General features: G+C 38.0%; 1 protein-coding gene across 2 annotated transcripts in view; it reads left to right on the top strand.

Moving 5' to 3' along the window:
• The first annotated feature begins 323 nt into the window (after positions 1-323).
• SLK (STE20 like kinase) overlaps positions 324-12,414 on the top strand; it is a 46,384-nt gene continuing 34,293 nt past the window's right edge. For both annotated transcript variants that reach the window (XM_086466469.1, XM_009950337.2), the window contains exon 1: positions 324-473. In XM_086466469.1, coding sequence (XP_086322595.1) covers positions 324-473 — 150 coding nt within the window. The remainder of the gene's footprint in view (positions 474-12,414) is intronic.

The raw sequence follows: 12,414 nt of genomic DNA, 5'->3' as shown, positions 1-12,414 counted from the left end.
CTGACGCGATGGTCACCGGACCGGCCGAATAGGCTGGGACCGCTGAGCCCGTCGCAGGAGAGGACCGCTGCGTCCGGCGTTGAGGGCCCGGCCCCTTTGCCGGGCTCCGGGCGGGAATCTCGAGGTGTTGTTTCCGTTCGGCGCCCGGCGGTGACGGCTCCCCCGGCGGGGTGAGGACTTTCCTCGGCCCTCGTGGGGATCGCGCCTGGCAGGACCGCCCGCCCCGGGTAGTCACGGCGGGCTGAGGGGGCACCGCCAGACGCCGCCCGCCCCCTCCCTCCGCCTGCTCGCCTGGAGGCCGGCCTCCCTCGGCGGGAGGAAAAATGTCCTTCTTCAACTTTCGCAAGATCTTCAAGCTGGGCGGTGAGAAGAAGAAGAAACAATACGAGCACGTCAAGAGGGATTTGAACCCTGAGGAGTTCTGGGAAATTATAGGAGAGCTGGGAGATGGTGCGTTCGGTAAAGTGTTCAAGGTAAGGAAGGGCAAGCGGGCAGCTCCAATCGCCCGGGTGTTGCTCGTAGCTACAAAATGACCTGTGGGATTGCTTTGAGCCCGGCGCTGTCGGAAGCGGGCCTGTCGGCAAGCTCTGGCACCTTGGGGTGCCGCTGGAAGCGCCAAGTTTCGGGAGAGCCTCGTCAGGCCGGCGAGCGCTGCGCCCACCGGCGCCCGGCGGGGCGGGCCGGGTCGGGGCCGAGCTGCGGTAGTGTCGGCTGGCGAGCGCAGCCTGGGATCCGGACGCCTCTTGTCCACGGAGGCTCATAAAACTAAAGATAGCAAAGACCTATTAGGTCATTGTCCCGCCCTCTGCTCCACCCTGCCCGTGTCTGAATCGCTGCTTCTCCTGTGTTTTGGTGGTTTTTTTTGTGTACAGTATGGCTTCTAACTTTATAAAGACTGTATTTTCTTAGGTGTCAAGTTCATTTTGTTTTAAGTTTCTGTACGGAAGAAAGTCCGTGAACAGTAAAATTGACTTATGTGCCTCGTGCGTAGTTTATCGGGCCAAGTTCACATCGCTTTTTTAATTCTCCTGGCTTATTCCACGTGGAATTGAATTAAAGAGTTGTGTTATCGTGGCTTTCTTTACGTGGCTGGGTTCCTGTGTTGGATCTAACTGCTCGCAGTTTGATCTTTAAATCTTTAAGCATACTGGTACAAGTAGTGTTTTTAAGGATGCTTATCTAGAATTTATCAAGCAAAAATGACATAGATACAACGCTGCTAGTGTTTGTAGCTGTCAGGCAAATCTTTAGCTGCTTTTCCCGTTTCTAAAAGGGCATTAATGCTCCACGTTTTTAGTGTGGAAAAAACATCATGGAGGATAAGCATGAGAGAATTGGGGAACTGGCATGAATTGAAACTCTGGAGCAGGTTCTTGAGACTCAAAAAAAAAAAGTAGTCTGAGAGAGAATAGCATTTGCAGTATTTCTGAGAGCTAATTCGGTCAAGAAACGTCTATGTTTAGAGTACTGCATTTGAGACTCTATGAAATCTGGGTACTCATGAAACCTGTGCTATTTTTGGTATAAATTGGTTTAGATTTTATTGTGCTGTGCTGTTACCTGTTTGTAAATTTTAGCAAAGGTGCCACCTTTAGTTCAGAATGCTAAGTGGGGTTTTTTCACCCTAGAAATTTGTGTCAATGTTCTATTTTAAGGCCATCTAGTTTATTTTGATGTTGGTGTAATACGTAGTCTAGATGAAGGTTCTCATGTCGGTGTGGAAGATTAGAGGGGTTTTTTTATTATTAAAAAGACCAAGAAATATGTCTGAAGTTGCTATGTCATAAAGCTTGGTGACTATAAAAAGTAACATTGTCTCCAACGGCATTTGCAGAGTATTAAATTTTTTCTTTAAACTTCCCAGTGGAGTTTTGATTCTCTTTTCATGAATATAATACTCTGTCCTGTAGAGATGACTGGGGAAGCCTGAAAGATACAGTGCTAAAAGTGTTCGCCTTCTCCCCCGCATGCTTTTCCCCTCCCATCCTCAAGACCTTTTCTGACTTCATGTTTATCTGTAGGCATGTCAAGTATTAGCGATAGTCTGTAAAGGACGATGCCCGAGCAAGACAAATATTGGTAAATTTTGCATTTCAGTGTACTTTGTGTACAACAGGAGAGTTTTTTCCAGTTGGATGTGATTTTTTCACTTCGAGATTTATTTCTGAATGTAAAATGACCATGTGTTAACGGTTGAAATTCAACTTTTCAAAATTAAACCCTATTCTAAAAGTTGTAGTAGTCAGAATTACACCTGCAGTTACACCGGTAAACTTGTTGAACGTAGCACATGTGAAGATTAACAGGTACTAGTATTCCTGGAAAAAAACCCAAACAGTTTTAAAAAGAAGTCTCCTACTACAGCATTCATTTTGTTTCCATCTAGTTTGAGAAGGAGGATTCCACACAGATACTAACTGTACTTGTTAGTTAGATGTTCCTGCATCTGAGCATGCTTGGCAAGAAACTGTTTCGAAAGCAAGGGTGTGTTAGGTTGTTCTTTCTTGGATATACACCTCGAATGAGAAACTGCAAGAATAGCCTTTCAATACCTTCTCAAATTTTGGAATCAAAACTATAAACTGGAACAAAAACTGTCAAGGTTTGAAGACTTTGTGTTTAAGTAAGGTAAATCTCGGGGGTTGGGTTTTAATTTTGTTGAGGGGGGGGTGTTTTGGAGGATTTTTTTGGGATTTGAGTTGTTTGCTGGTTTGTTGTTTTGTTTTTGTTTTGTTTTGTTTTTTTGTTTTTTTTTTTTACAGAAAACCCCAGCACCCTAGTGCCAATTACAGTTGCCAAAACTACATTTGCCTTTGTTTAAGATCCTAGGAGTCCGTGTGTGACAGGGTTTTGGCAGATATGTGATAAAATGGAATTGCCAGATAAATAAGCCTTTGTATACTTTGGACGTCTAATAAAAAAATAGGTTGGATTGGTTACATTCTCTGATTTCCCATAGAGAAGTATTTGGTTTAGTTGTGTAACTCATCTTCTGGACCAAGTATCAAATACTTAAATAAAAACTCAAAAGCAACTCTTAAATGATTCTGACAGTACTATGAAGCCTCGCTGATTAAAGTATTTACATTAGAAATGCTGTGTCTGGTGATAACTAGTTTTGCATACAGAAGGCTTTAAAGGGTATTGAAAATGTGATTCATTCCCCTTCTTCCCAAAGGAGGACAAGGGTCTTGCTTGTTTTTTTTAATAACTTAGCCAAATTACTAGAAGAGCTTATTTCCTTCGAAGCCATTTGTTCTAGTTCTCTAAAGCTTTCTTAGCTCCAACAATTCATACGTTTGTATTCGCTAACTTTGAAGTCGTGTTTAGAAATACTCTCTTTCTGAGAGTTTTGACTGCTGTTGCAAGTCTCTCTTCTGATCAGAGGCGCTACCTAACTGCAGACTAGTGATGGTGAAGGTTTATGGCTGTATAGGACTTCTCATTCTAGCCCTTTCCAGCCTCTTCAAAGAGGCCTCTTTTAGGCTGTTTTCTTTTCTTTTTGCTTTTGGCTAATGAATGATGGTGTCGTTTTACATCCTTTTTCAATTTATAGACCCTCGCAGTACTCCAGTATCAGATGATGGCCCTTGTAAAGAGAATTTCGAGGTTGTTGGTGATAGACTCTTTTCCAATCTCTTTTAATTGCCTTTCATGGATTATTTAGAATTACTGAATGGACTGTCAGGGTTCTGACAGCCACTGAGGAAACATAATGTTAGCATTGGAGGCTGGTTTCAACTTTGAAATTTGGCAGTTAGATCACAAACTATTCTCTTAATTTTTTTTTTCTTTTTTTTTTTTTTTTAAGAAAAGAAAAAAACCGAAAGGTAGGTATTTTGAAACTGCTCTTGATTTGATCAGGTTAAGTCCCCTGAAAAATCTTAGGCTTTTCATGTTAATTGTAATCGGTTTGCTTTAGAAATTAGTTACATTATGATATCATGTTACTTTATTGTGTGTTATATTGGTATATTGTATCAAATACCAGTTCAGTGCACATAGTAAACATTGCTTTAAGGTAAAATGTGTAAGTACTTTCTAAATTCCCAGAAGTTAATGTTCGGATGATGTGAAAACAGACCTTTAAAATGCCTAATGGGTTCTGTGGCTCTTTCTTGCTGAAGTTCCTGATTGAGTATCTTCCTCATGCAGTTTTATATAACTAAATACAATGCAGATATCTTCCTAAGTTAACCTCTTGAAGGAAATAAAGTGCTGGGACCATATTTCTGTAACATTTGTCAGCCTTTTTTTGGTAGTGAGAACGTTTTACGTTAATATAAGAACACTTGTATTGCAAAAAGGCATTTTCCTAGTGTTTAGCTGCCTTCGTCTCTGAGCCCTTTACTAGAGGATGCTCCTCCAAGAAATTCATGGTCTTTTGGCTACCAGTATGATAATTAAGGGTACCATCTGTACAAGTATACTAACTTTAAGTCTTCTACAGGAACAGATTCTATAGAGGTAGAATATATGTAGCAGTGTGCTATATAAGATGTAAGGTATCTATATGTCTATATAGAGCGTGTATATAGTGTATATATATTTTAATGGAAATTGACAGATTATTGTTAGAGAATCCTTTGTACTTGTATGGTTTTGAAGTGCATTCATGCTTCTTAGTTTAAATTGGAATATTCTGCCCATTTATAGTATCCCATTTATTACCCTGAATCTAAGATGTTGGAAGCATTGTGTATACAAGATTCTCATAGGAATTTGGAAAATAAAATATTTGTATTTCATCTAAAGTTACTCAGGCAAGTTTTCCAACTCTCAGCAATTAACTGGTGCTTGGTTAAAAAGCCTGGACTGCTTTCTTTTTAGGTTCAGAGAAGAAATGTGGAAGCCGACAGCCATAATCATGGTCAACAGCGTTACTCAAATGCATTATCTTCTGAAAATTACAACTACATTAAGTATTCACATATACTCATATTTGTAATAGTGGCCAATACAAGCTCATCTTCGGCTGATAGTGGACTTCTGATAATAGTATTTCTTCAAGTGCAATAAACAAATGATGTTGCTTCATTCAAGTTAAGCTTTTGCTTCTGTATTTAAAACAATCTTACCTGTACTGTACCTATATGACTTACAGGAGAGCTTGGTTTTGCCTTAATGCCTTCTACAGCAGGTAGAAACAGAGTTTTTAAATAGCGATTTAATAAGACTGGACCAATTATATCATTTAATGATAGTGCAGCCTTAACTCCTTTTAATGCTAAAATTGACCTGACTGTTGTTGTCTGCTTAGAAGTACTTTTTGCGTACCACTAACATCATAACTTCTTTTCTAATCCTAGAAAATACTTTAACTAGTCTGACCCGAAAACAAAATCAGGGCAGAGCAAGGAGAATTTGTTTCCTAGTTTCTGCAGCCTTACAGCACATTGATCTAAATAATTCCTACAGTTGGATATTGCAACTTGGAGTTATCTTAATGATACTAAGGTATCATGCTGCTTGATAGGGTGGATATCTTTTATATCTGTAATGTAATGCTCATAGAAATAGATTTTGACTACTTAATATCTAAGCTGAAGCACTCATAGGCTGGCTTTTGTCTACTCTTTATCTTTTGACTTACCTGGTGTCACTAGCTCCCCTAATTCTTTAGAAGAATTTGTTAGAGCTATTGGAACTCACAAACATTTGTATGTAAAAGCTACAGTTCCCTGTTGAAGGATATTGCTTGAGTTCAGCTGAAATCCTGTATGTTTGGTACTAGTTGGAAGATAAATTCACGTTTGAAAATTTCCAATCGAATATTGTGTTTTGTGAACCTAAAGTTTCACATGTGACCCTGCTGTAAGGGTCACAGGTGAAAATGGAAAAAGCAAGTGAAAATATTCTAAATTGAATTTTAAGATGTAAGAATGAATCAATGCAGAACTTTTGGCAATTTTGATTAAATTTGTTTGCTATGTTAATGTATTTTGTTCCAATCTATTTTCATTCATAATTGACTATGTAAGTTGACCTCTGACTAAACTGGAGCAGTAAAATAGTGCAGTTGTCCTCAGGAGATCTGAATTAATAATACTGACTTAAATGCCATGTTGCTTTGTTTAGCTGTAGAGGCATTAGTAGATAGAGGAGGGAAGAGAGTTGATTTACTCTCAAGGGGCTAATGTATAAGATGGCAATGTTCAATTTTAAATATTCAGTCTAGGTAAAATAGAACTAAAACTTTACCTAAAGCATGCTAAGAACATTTCTGTAAGAGTAGCCTGGGTATTTGAGGGCTCCTGTGTATGGTCTATATGAAAAAAAGAAGCGTGACCAATCATAGAAGCAAACGGACTATAGTCTTGCTGATCAGCTTGGTGAATTGCTCTATAATGTAATCTTTATTTTCACACAGTTGCAGTTTTAGCATGTTGAAGATAGCAGATAAGGAAAAGGCAGTATCACTGTTTTAAACCCTGGGAAATGTGTCAAGGGGAAAGCTTTACAGAGCTCTTCAGTCACTCAGTAGGGAAGTTTTCTGAGGAAAGGGTACTGCAACGAAGTCATCTGTAGATTGTAAGCTGAGATAATTTTCTTGTTTTAAGTAGTTGTATGCAGAAGGCAATATCTCCTTTCCATTTTGCTTGTAGCAAGGAAATACTCTAAATAAGTGAGAATTATAGCACATATTTTGTGTCTCACTTTTTGGAGGTAAAGTTAAGTAATTTAACTTCAAATCACCGTCACAGACAATACATTACTCATAAGTTAAGTATAGTCTGTTGCATTCAGAATTAAAACTGTAGACAAGTTTGTAGGGGATAAATATAGAATGCCTATGGTCACTCCTTGGTAAGGCAGTCATCTTTTCCAAGGTGTGAGCACAGCGATACAAACTGTTTAAAACTCTTAAGTAAATAGGAAATCATTATTTGATTGTATTTATCTATGTTTATAAAAGTTCCTTTTCTTTTTTTTCATGTCATCTGATATTTCATATTTCTTAGCTAGCTGTTTGTGTAAGTGTTTGAACTGGTGGTTGCTTGTCTGGAGACTAAAACTTTGGAGCTCAGGCATAAGCTAAATGTAACTGTTGAATGTTCAGATTGCAGAATGAAGCTTCTTTAAGCTGTTCTAACTTGGTGAAATAATTCTTTGTATCTAAGGCTATATAATTAAATAATTCTGATATAGGAGCTAAAAAAAATGCTGTGGGACTGTTGTTTGTTTTTTTTAACAGGTTTTATAAACAGATTGGTTAAACCTTTTGTGCTTAACCTTTGGCAAGGAAGTAGTCCTCCAGTAATACAATCCTCCACGCAGTAATACATGTTATTGTGGTAGAGCAGTAGTTCACAAGTTTCTTTTGGTGTGATTCAAATTCTAGTTTTGACTAGCCCATGAATAACACTGAAGAAATAGTTTGTTGGGTTTGTGTTTGCAAATGCCACAATCCCCAGTTCGGGACTTTTTTTTTTTTTTAGTTGAATGCAGTTATGAATGGGCCATACATATTTTGTGGGCCATGACCCACGTTTTGCGAATCTCGTAAGATTATAAACATCGTTCTCCTTCAATGACAGTTATGTCTGTGTGAAAGAGGTGGCATGTAATTAAACTCTCTGGTTTGAGATCTCAAATGCGTTCCTTGAGACCGTGGTGCCGGTACTGAAGTGTCGTTTATGAATATTTTTTCCGTCTTTGCTTCATTGTGATCCCCCAATAACCTTTAATTATAGTCAGATTATACATGGAATTGATGAATTCATATTGTCTCACCTCTTTTGCCTATTGTCTTGCTTTACAGTAGGTTCCAAATTTCTCAAAATACAATGCATGTGCTATCTTTTCATTTGATAGTGTTTGGATTGTTCCAGTTTTCAATGTTTAGTGATGGAAAAGCTGTGAAATTTGCAGTTAGAAAACAAAGCAGACTGAATTAATAGCGCAGAGTAAAAAAATGAATGATGTTTTATAATTTTTCTCCAAATCCATGTAAAATACATATTGTAACTTCCTGTATCTACTTCATTTTTAATGGCTTTGTAGCACGATTACAATATGGAATGCTTGAAAGAGATTTTAACTGTCACATGTGTCATGTGGAAACACATTTTCCCACTCAGAAGTGGGAAAGAATCTTTTCAGAGAGAAAGAAGACCTAGTATTTGCAGAATATGTTTAAGGATGTCAGGCAATAAGAATTGGTGAAGTAATACTCAATAAAAGCTAGTAGGCTACCTCAAACCACTCTGCAATGGTATTCATACTTCAACAAAAAAATTAAGGCTTTACTGTAGATGTTAATTTTCCATTGGCATTTCAAACTTTGTGTTGAATATGCTCTGCATTCATGATACAAACCAACTAAAGTGCATGCAGCAGCAGATTTACATAAAGCCAAGAAATTCACAATAAAATGGTAATGGAAGATTCTTTGTATATTTTATGCACCTCCTTAAACTATCATATTTTGTTTTAGGAGGACATACTGTTTCTTAAAGCAGTTCTTAATGTATGTAAAAGCAAGTTACAATATCAAAGTTGCAGATTTTTCTTCTTTATTTTTACTTTTCTGGATTAAGGCTGGTTTGAAGTGTTCTGGGGGATTGCATGTGTTTATATAGAGAGGTTAATGTAAAACAGCTAAGCTGGACGCTAAGAGAAAGACTTTTTCCCCTTTATGTAGCTATGTTTATATTTTTTGAGCCATTTTCTATTTAGCTAATCACCTATAGCAAAAAGTTGCTTAGGCGTAGATTCACACTTGAATCGAGTTCTACCCAAAGCCTGGCTTTAAGAAGGTTCTGCTTACCTGAAGCATGCTATTCTATGGTATGATTTTTAATTTTTCTGATTTTTCTATGGAGAAGAATAGGAAGAAGTGAAAAAGCAGGATTGTATTACAATAGCCAAATCAATTTATTGATCAGCATTTAAAATTTGCTAAATCTCTCCTTACTCCAGAGGACTAAGTAATTGTTACCTAAAAGTGTCAGCCTTAAAAATCAGTGTTGACTGTTGATTCAGAAAATCTGAGACTGAAGGAGGCCATGACAAATAAGGGGACTTTATTCTTTTCAGAAATAATTTTTCTAAAGTTGCATTAATACAGTTATTGAAAATGAGTGGGTGAGCAGAGAGTGGAAGGGCAGCTCTACAGTCTGCTGAAGTTTTTGGGGGAACCATTACCCTAGTACTTCAGCTTTGCCTATATCAATGTTGGTTTACCTAGTATGAAAGCAATGGTGAATCCCCATGCTGAGGCAGAATCATTTTTTAATCCACCTAGCTTGATAATGAATTGGAGAAGACTGTCCCTTTACTGTCTTCCTATCTCATTGAACAGCATTTTAGATCTGAGACGGTGTTGTTTAAGGAGGACCTTAAGGAACTGGGGTTTGTGTCTTAGAAATGTTTAGTCATAACCATGACTCAGAAAACAGTTTTCTGAGGGAAGTTATTGTAACTTTGTTAATGATACAGTAATAACTTGGCAAGATGTTTTGCACTGGAATTTATTCTTTCTTTATCTTGTAGATAATGGTTCTCCTGATGCAGATTTATGCTGTAAAACCAAAGCTTTTCTCTAGCATGTGTCATCTTCTATAATGTGAAATCTAGACTTTTCACTTGTATTTCCAAGCAATACTTTACCAGGAAAAGAGTTAACACTTTGTAATCAGAAGGCAGTAAAACCATAATGGAGAAATGTCAATTGAGTGCTTCAGAAAGAATTTTGCATTAAACCCTCATCTCTTTCACAGCCTTTTGTCTCAATCAGGCTTTATTCAGTTCATATGCTGCCTCTTTTTTATTTTGTAAAGTTCGGTCATGTTCCTGCCCCACCTTCAGCTTTTCCTGTTTGAATTGAAGAGGCCCAACCTTCTTAGTCTGCTTTTTGTAAGACAACTGCTTGACCCTTTAATGATTGTAATTGTCCTTCTCATTCTCTTACTTGCTCAACTTCTGCAAATGCCACAAGTCTTTTAGTTCACCATTCAGGCAAATTGTTCTGTTTTTCAGTGCTGTAGTGTCACAGGTCAGAACCACAGGTCTGTGCAGCTATATTATACTGTGAAAACTGATCATCGCTGGGAAATATGGTCAGAGGAGCTTGAACAGGAATTATCACCAAAATGAATTCGAGTCATTCCAGTAAAGTGGAGAAATGGGTACTCTTAGAGCTAAGCCAAGTTTGGTTTTACTGTTTCACCTTTTCCAACTAGTTTTTACCACCAGTAAAGTTGCACTAACCGAGTTTGTAAGTAACCTGAAAGAAGGAAGCACTGTCTGCTGTTTGCATTTATCACTTATATGGTCTCTGCAGTGGGAAGTCTGAAAGCTTAAGGATCACCATATGAACAAGAATACTGTCAAGTGTTTCCTTTGCTTACCAGTGATAGCTGGGGTACCTGAAAGTGCCTCCTTTGCTTTTGGCTGTAGCGAGAACTTTAAGCTGTCTCTTAGTAGCAAACTTAGATGTTCTCGTCAGCTTACTAACCCTAGACATTGTTTGTTAATTTAGCATGTTACACTTAAATAGAAACAAACAAAAACCCACACACCTCCTCTAGCATTTGAAAGTGGAATATGAAAATGCGCTAGTGTACAGACTTGTTAACTCTCCTATTTGTGATGTCCATTTCAGTGTTTATTGATGTTGTAACTTCCTATTGAGCATAGGACCTCACCTTTGAGCCAGTGCAACATGAAGAAGATTCTTTTGAACCTCTGAAAAGCACTGAAACAGTATGGAACTGTGGTACTAAGTGAAGGCACAGTCAATAACACCTCTTCTTGAAGTGGTGCATTTCAATAGCTTTAAGTACAGAAGCAACTTTTGAATGATGTGTGGCTGGGTCTTTACCATATGGCTCTTTTCCATGACAGTTTCCCAGGATGCAGGTGAATGCAGCCAGAGTTCTGGCTGTGTATTCCCATTCCCACCTCCTTCCTTGTGACAGGTCTGGTGCTGCCAACCCCGTGATGATCTCGTTCAAGGAACTAAGCACCCAAAAGCTGATTGTAAATGTAATCTTCTTGGCTCCCCAGACCAGCTCATGGGAGGGCCAGACAAGTGACAGTGCTGATGTAAGGGAAAAATGACAGGACAGCGTCGTCATTGGCTTAAATAACTCTAAAAGGGAAGCATCAAGGTGGTGTATTGATATTCTGAAGTATGTCAGGTGAATGCTTTTTGTCAGGACAAAAGAAAAAATTGATGTACTTCTGTTGTGTAAATCCTCTGTTGTTAGCGACAGTACTGATAAAAAGGCAGTTTTGCTAAAAGCTGCTGTTGGTATTGCTATTGTCACCAGCCAGTAGTTCTGTCCCTTTGCATCACTGACATCCATGCTGGAAGAATTTTGTTATGTAGACCTATCTTTAATTGGAAATTTATAAAAGCCCATGTTGCCAGTTTTGTTTCAGGTGGCGATTCTTTTCTCTGCTTTAGGTATGCTGCATAACTGCTGGAAAAGAATGAAGATTTTATAACACTTCTTATTTGGCACTGAATTTACCTGTATGAGGAAAGTACAGAAAACAAATTGAATTTCAGAGTGAGCAGAGAGTTTTGAAGCAAGAAATAGCTTAGATAATTTTCCAAAAGGAATGGAATTCTGCATTCCCTCTCACTGTACAAATACACAACAAAAGACAGCCCTCTGCTTCAAGAAGCCTTCAGTCTAATAAAAGAATAAAAAAATAAACATGAGAGAAAAGGAGGAGTAGGAGAAAGGGGGAAGTCTTGTCTTCAAGAAAACTACTTCATCTCTTAACAGCCATGCTAGTGCATCGTCATTGCTGTCACTTCTTGGGGACGTGGGCAAAATAAAGCTGTCATAATTCCATTAAAAGTAACATTGCCACACTATTAAGAGACAAGAACAGTACTTCCTCTTGAACATCTTGTGTTTAACTATTTGCAGTGTTTTAACGTTATCTTACCGAGCAGTTCTGTCAGAGGAAGAACATTGTTCCTACATTGCATGAAAATCTTTTACTGATAGAAGATCACAAGTTCATTAGTTGCAAAAGTCTGAGTAAAGCAGCTGTTTTCCCTTTGCATATTTTGTGTATCAAGCTCTGCAAAGAGAGTTGAAGTATTTTATCTGGATTTGTTTTTAATAATTTTATCAAGTAATGCAATTATTCCTGTGGCCATTTGTATTTTATCACTAGCATATTGGGTAAATTCTGAATGATTTACACTAATCAGTAAAATGGCAAACAGCAAGTGCAAAAAAAAATACCAGAATCTGAAAAAAGTTATCATCAGCAGCATGCTTCTAAATGAAAATTTCTTTTGAAATCAGCTGATAAATAGCAGGATTGGCATTCATGTTGTTTCTCAGAGTAGACAGTTTTCTTAATTGTTTAGTTGTTTAAATTCACCAATTAAAAAAACCAACAAACCAAACAGTTAATCTGAAAGGCAACATCAGAAGCAACATG

This window comes from Leptosomus discolor, chromosome 6 (genome assembly GCF_034619465.1).
Source record: "Leptosomus discolor isolate bLepDis1 chromosome 6, bLepDis1.hap2, whole genome shotgun sequence".
Classification (NCBI taxonomy): domain Eukaryota; kingdom Metazoa; phylum Chordata; class Aves; order Leptosomiformes; family Leptosomidae; genus Leptosomus; species Leptosomus discolor.
The sequence above is the reverse complement of the archived record's forward strand: the minus strand, read 5'-3'. Positions and strand labels throughout refer to the sequence as shown.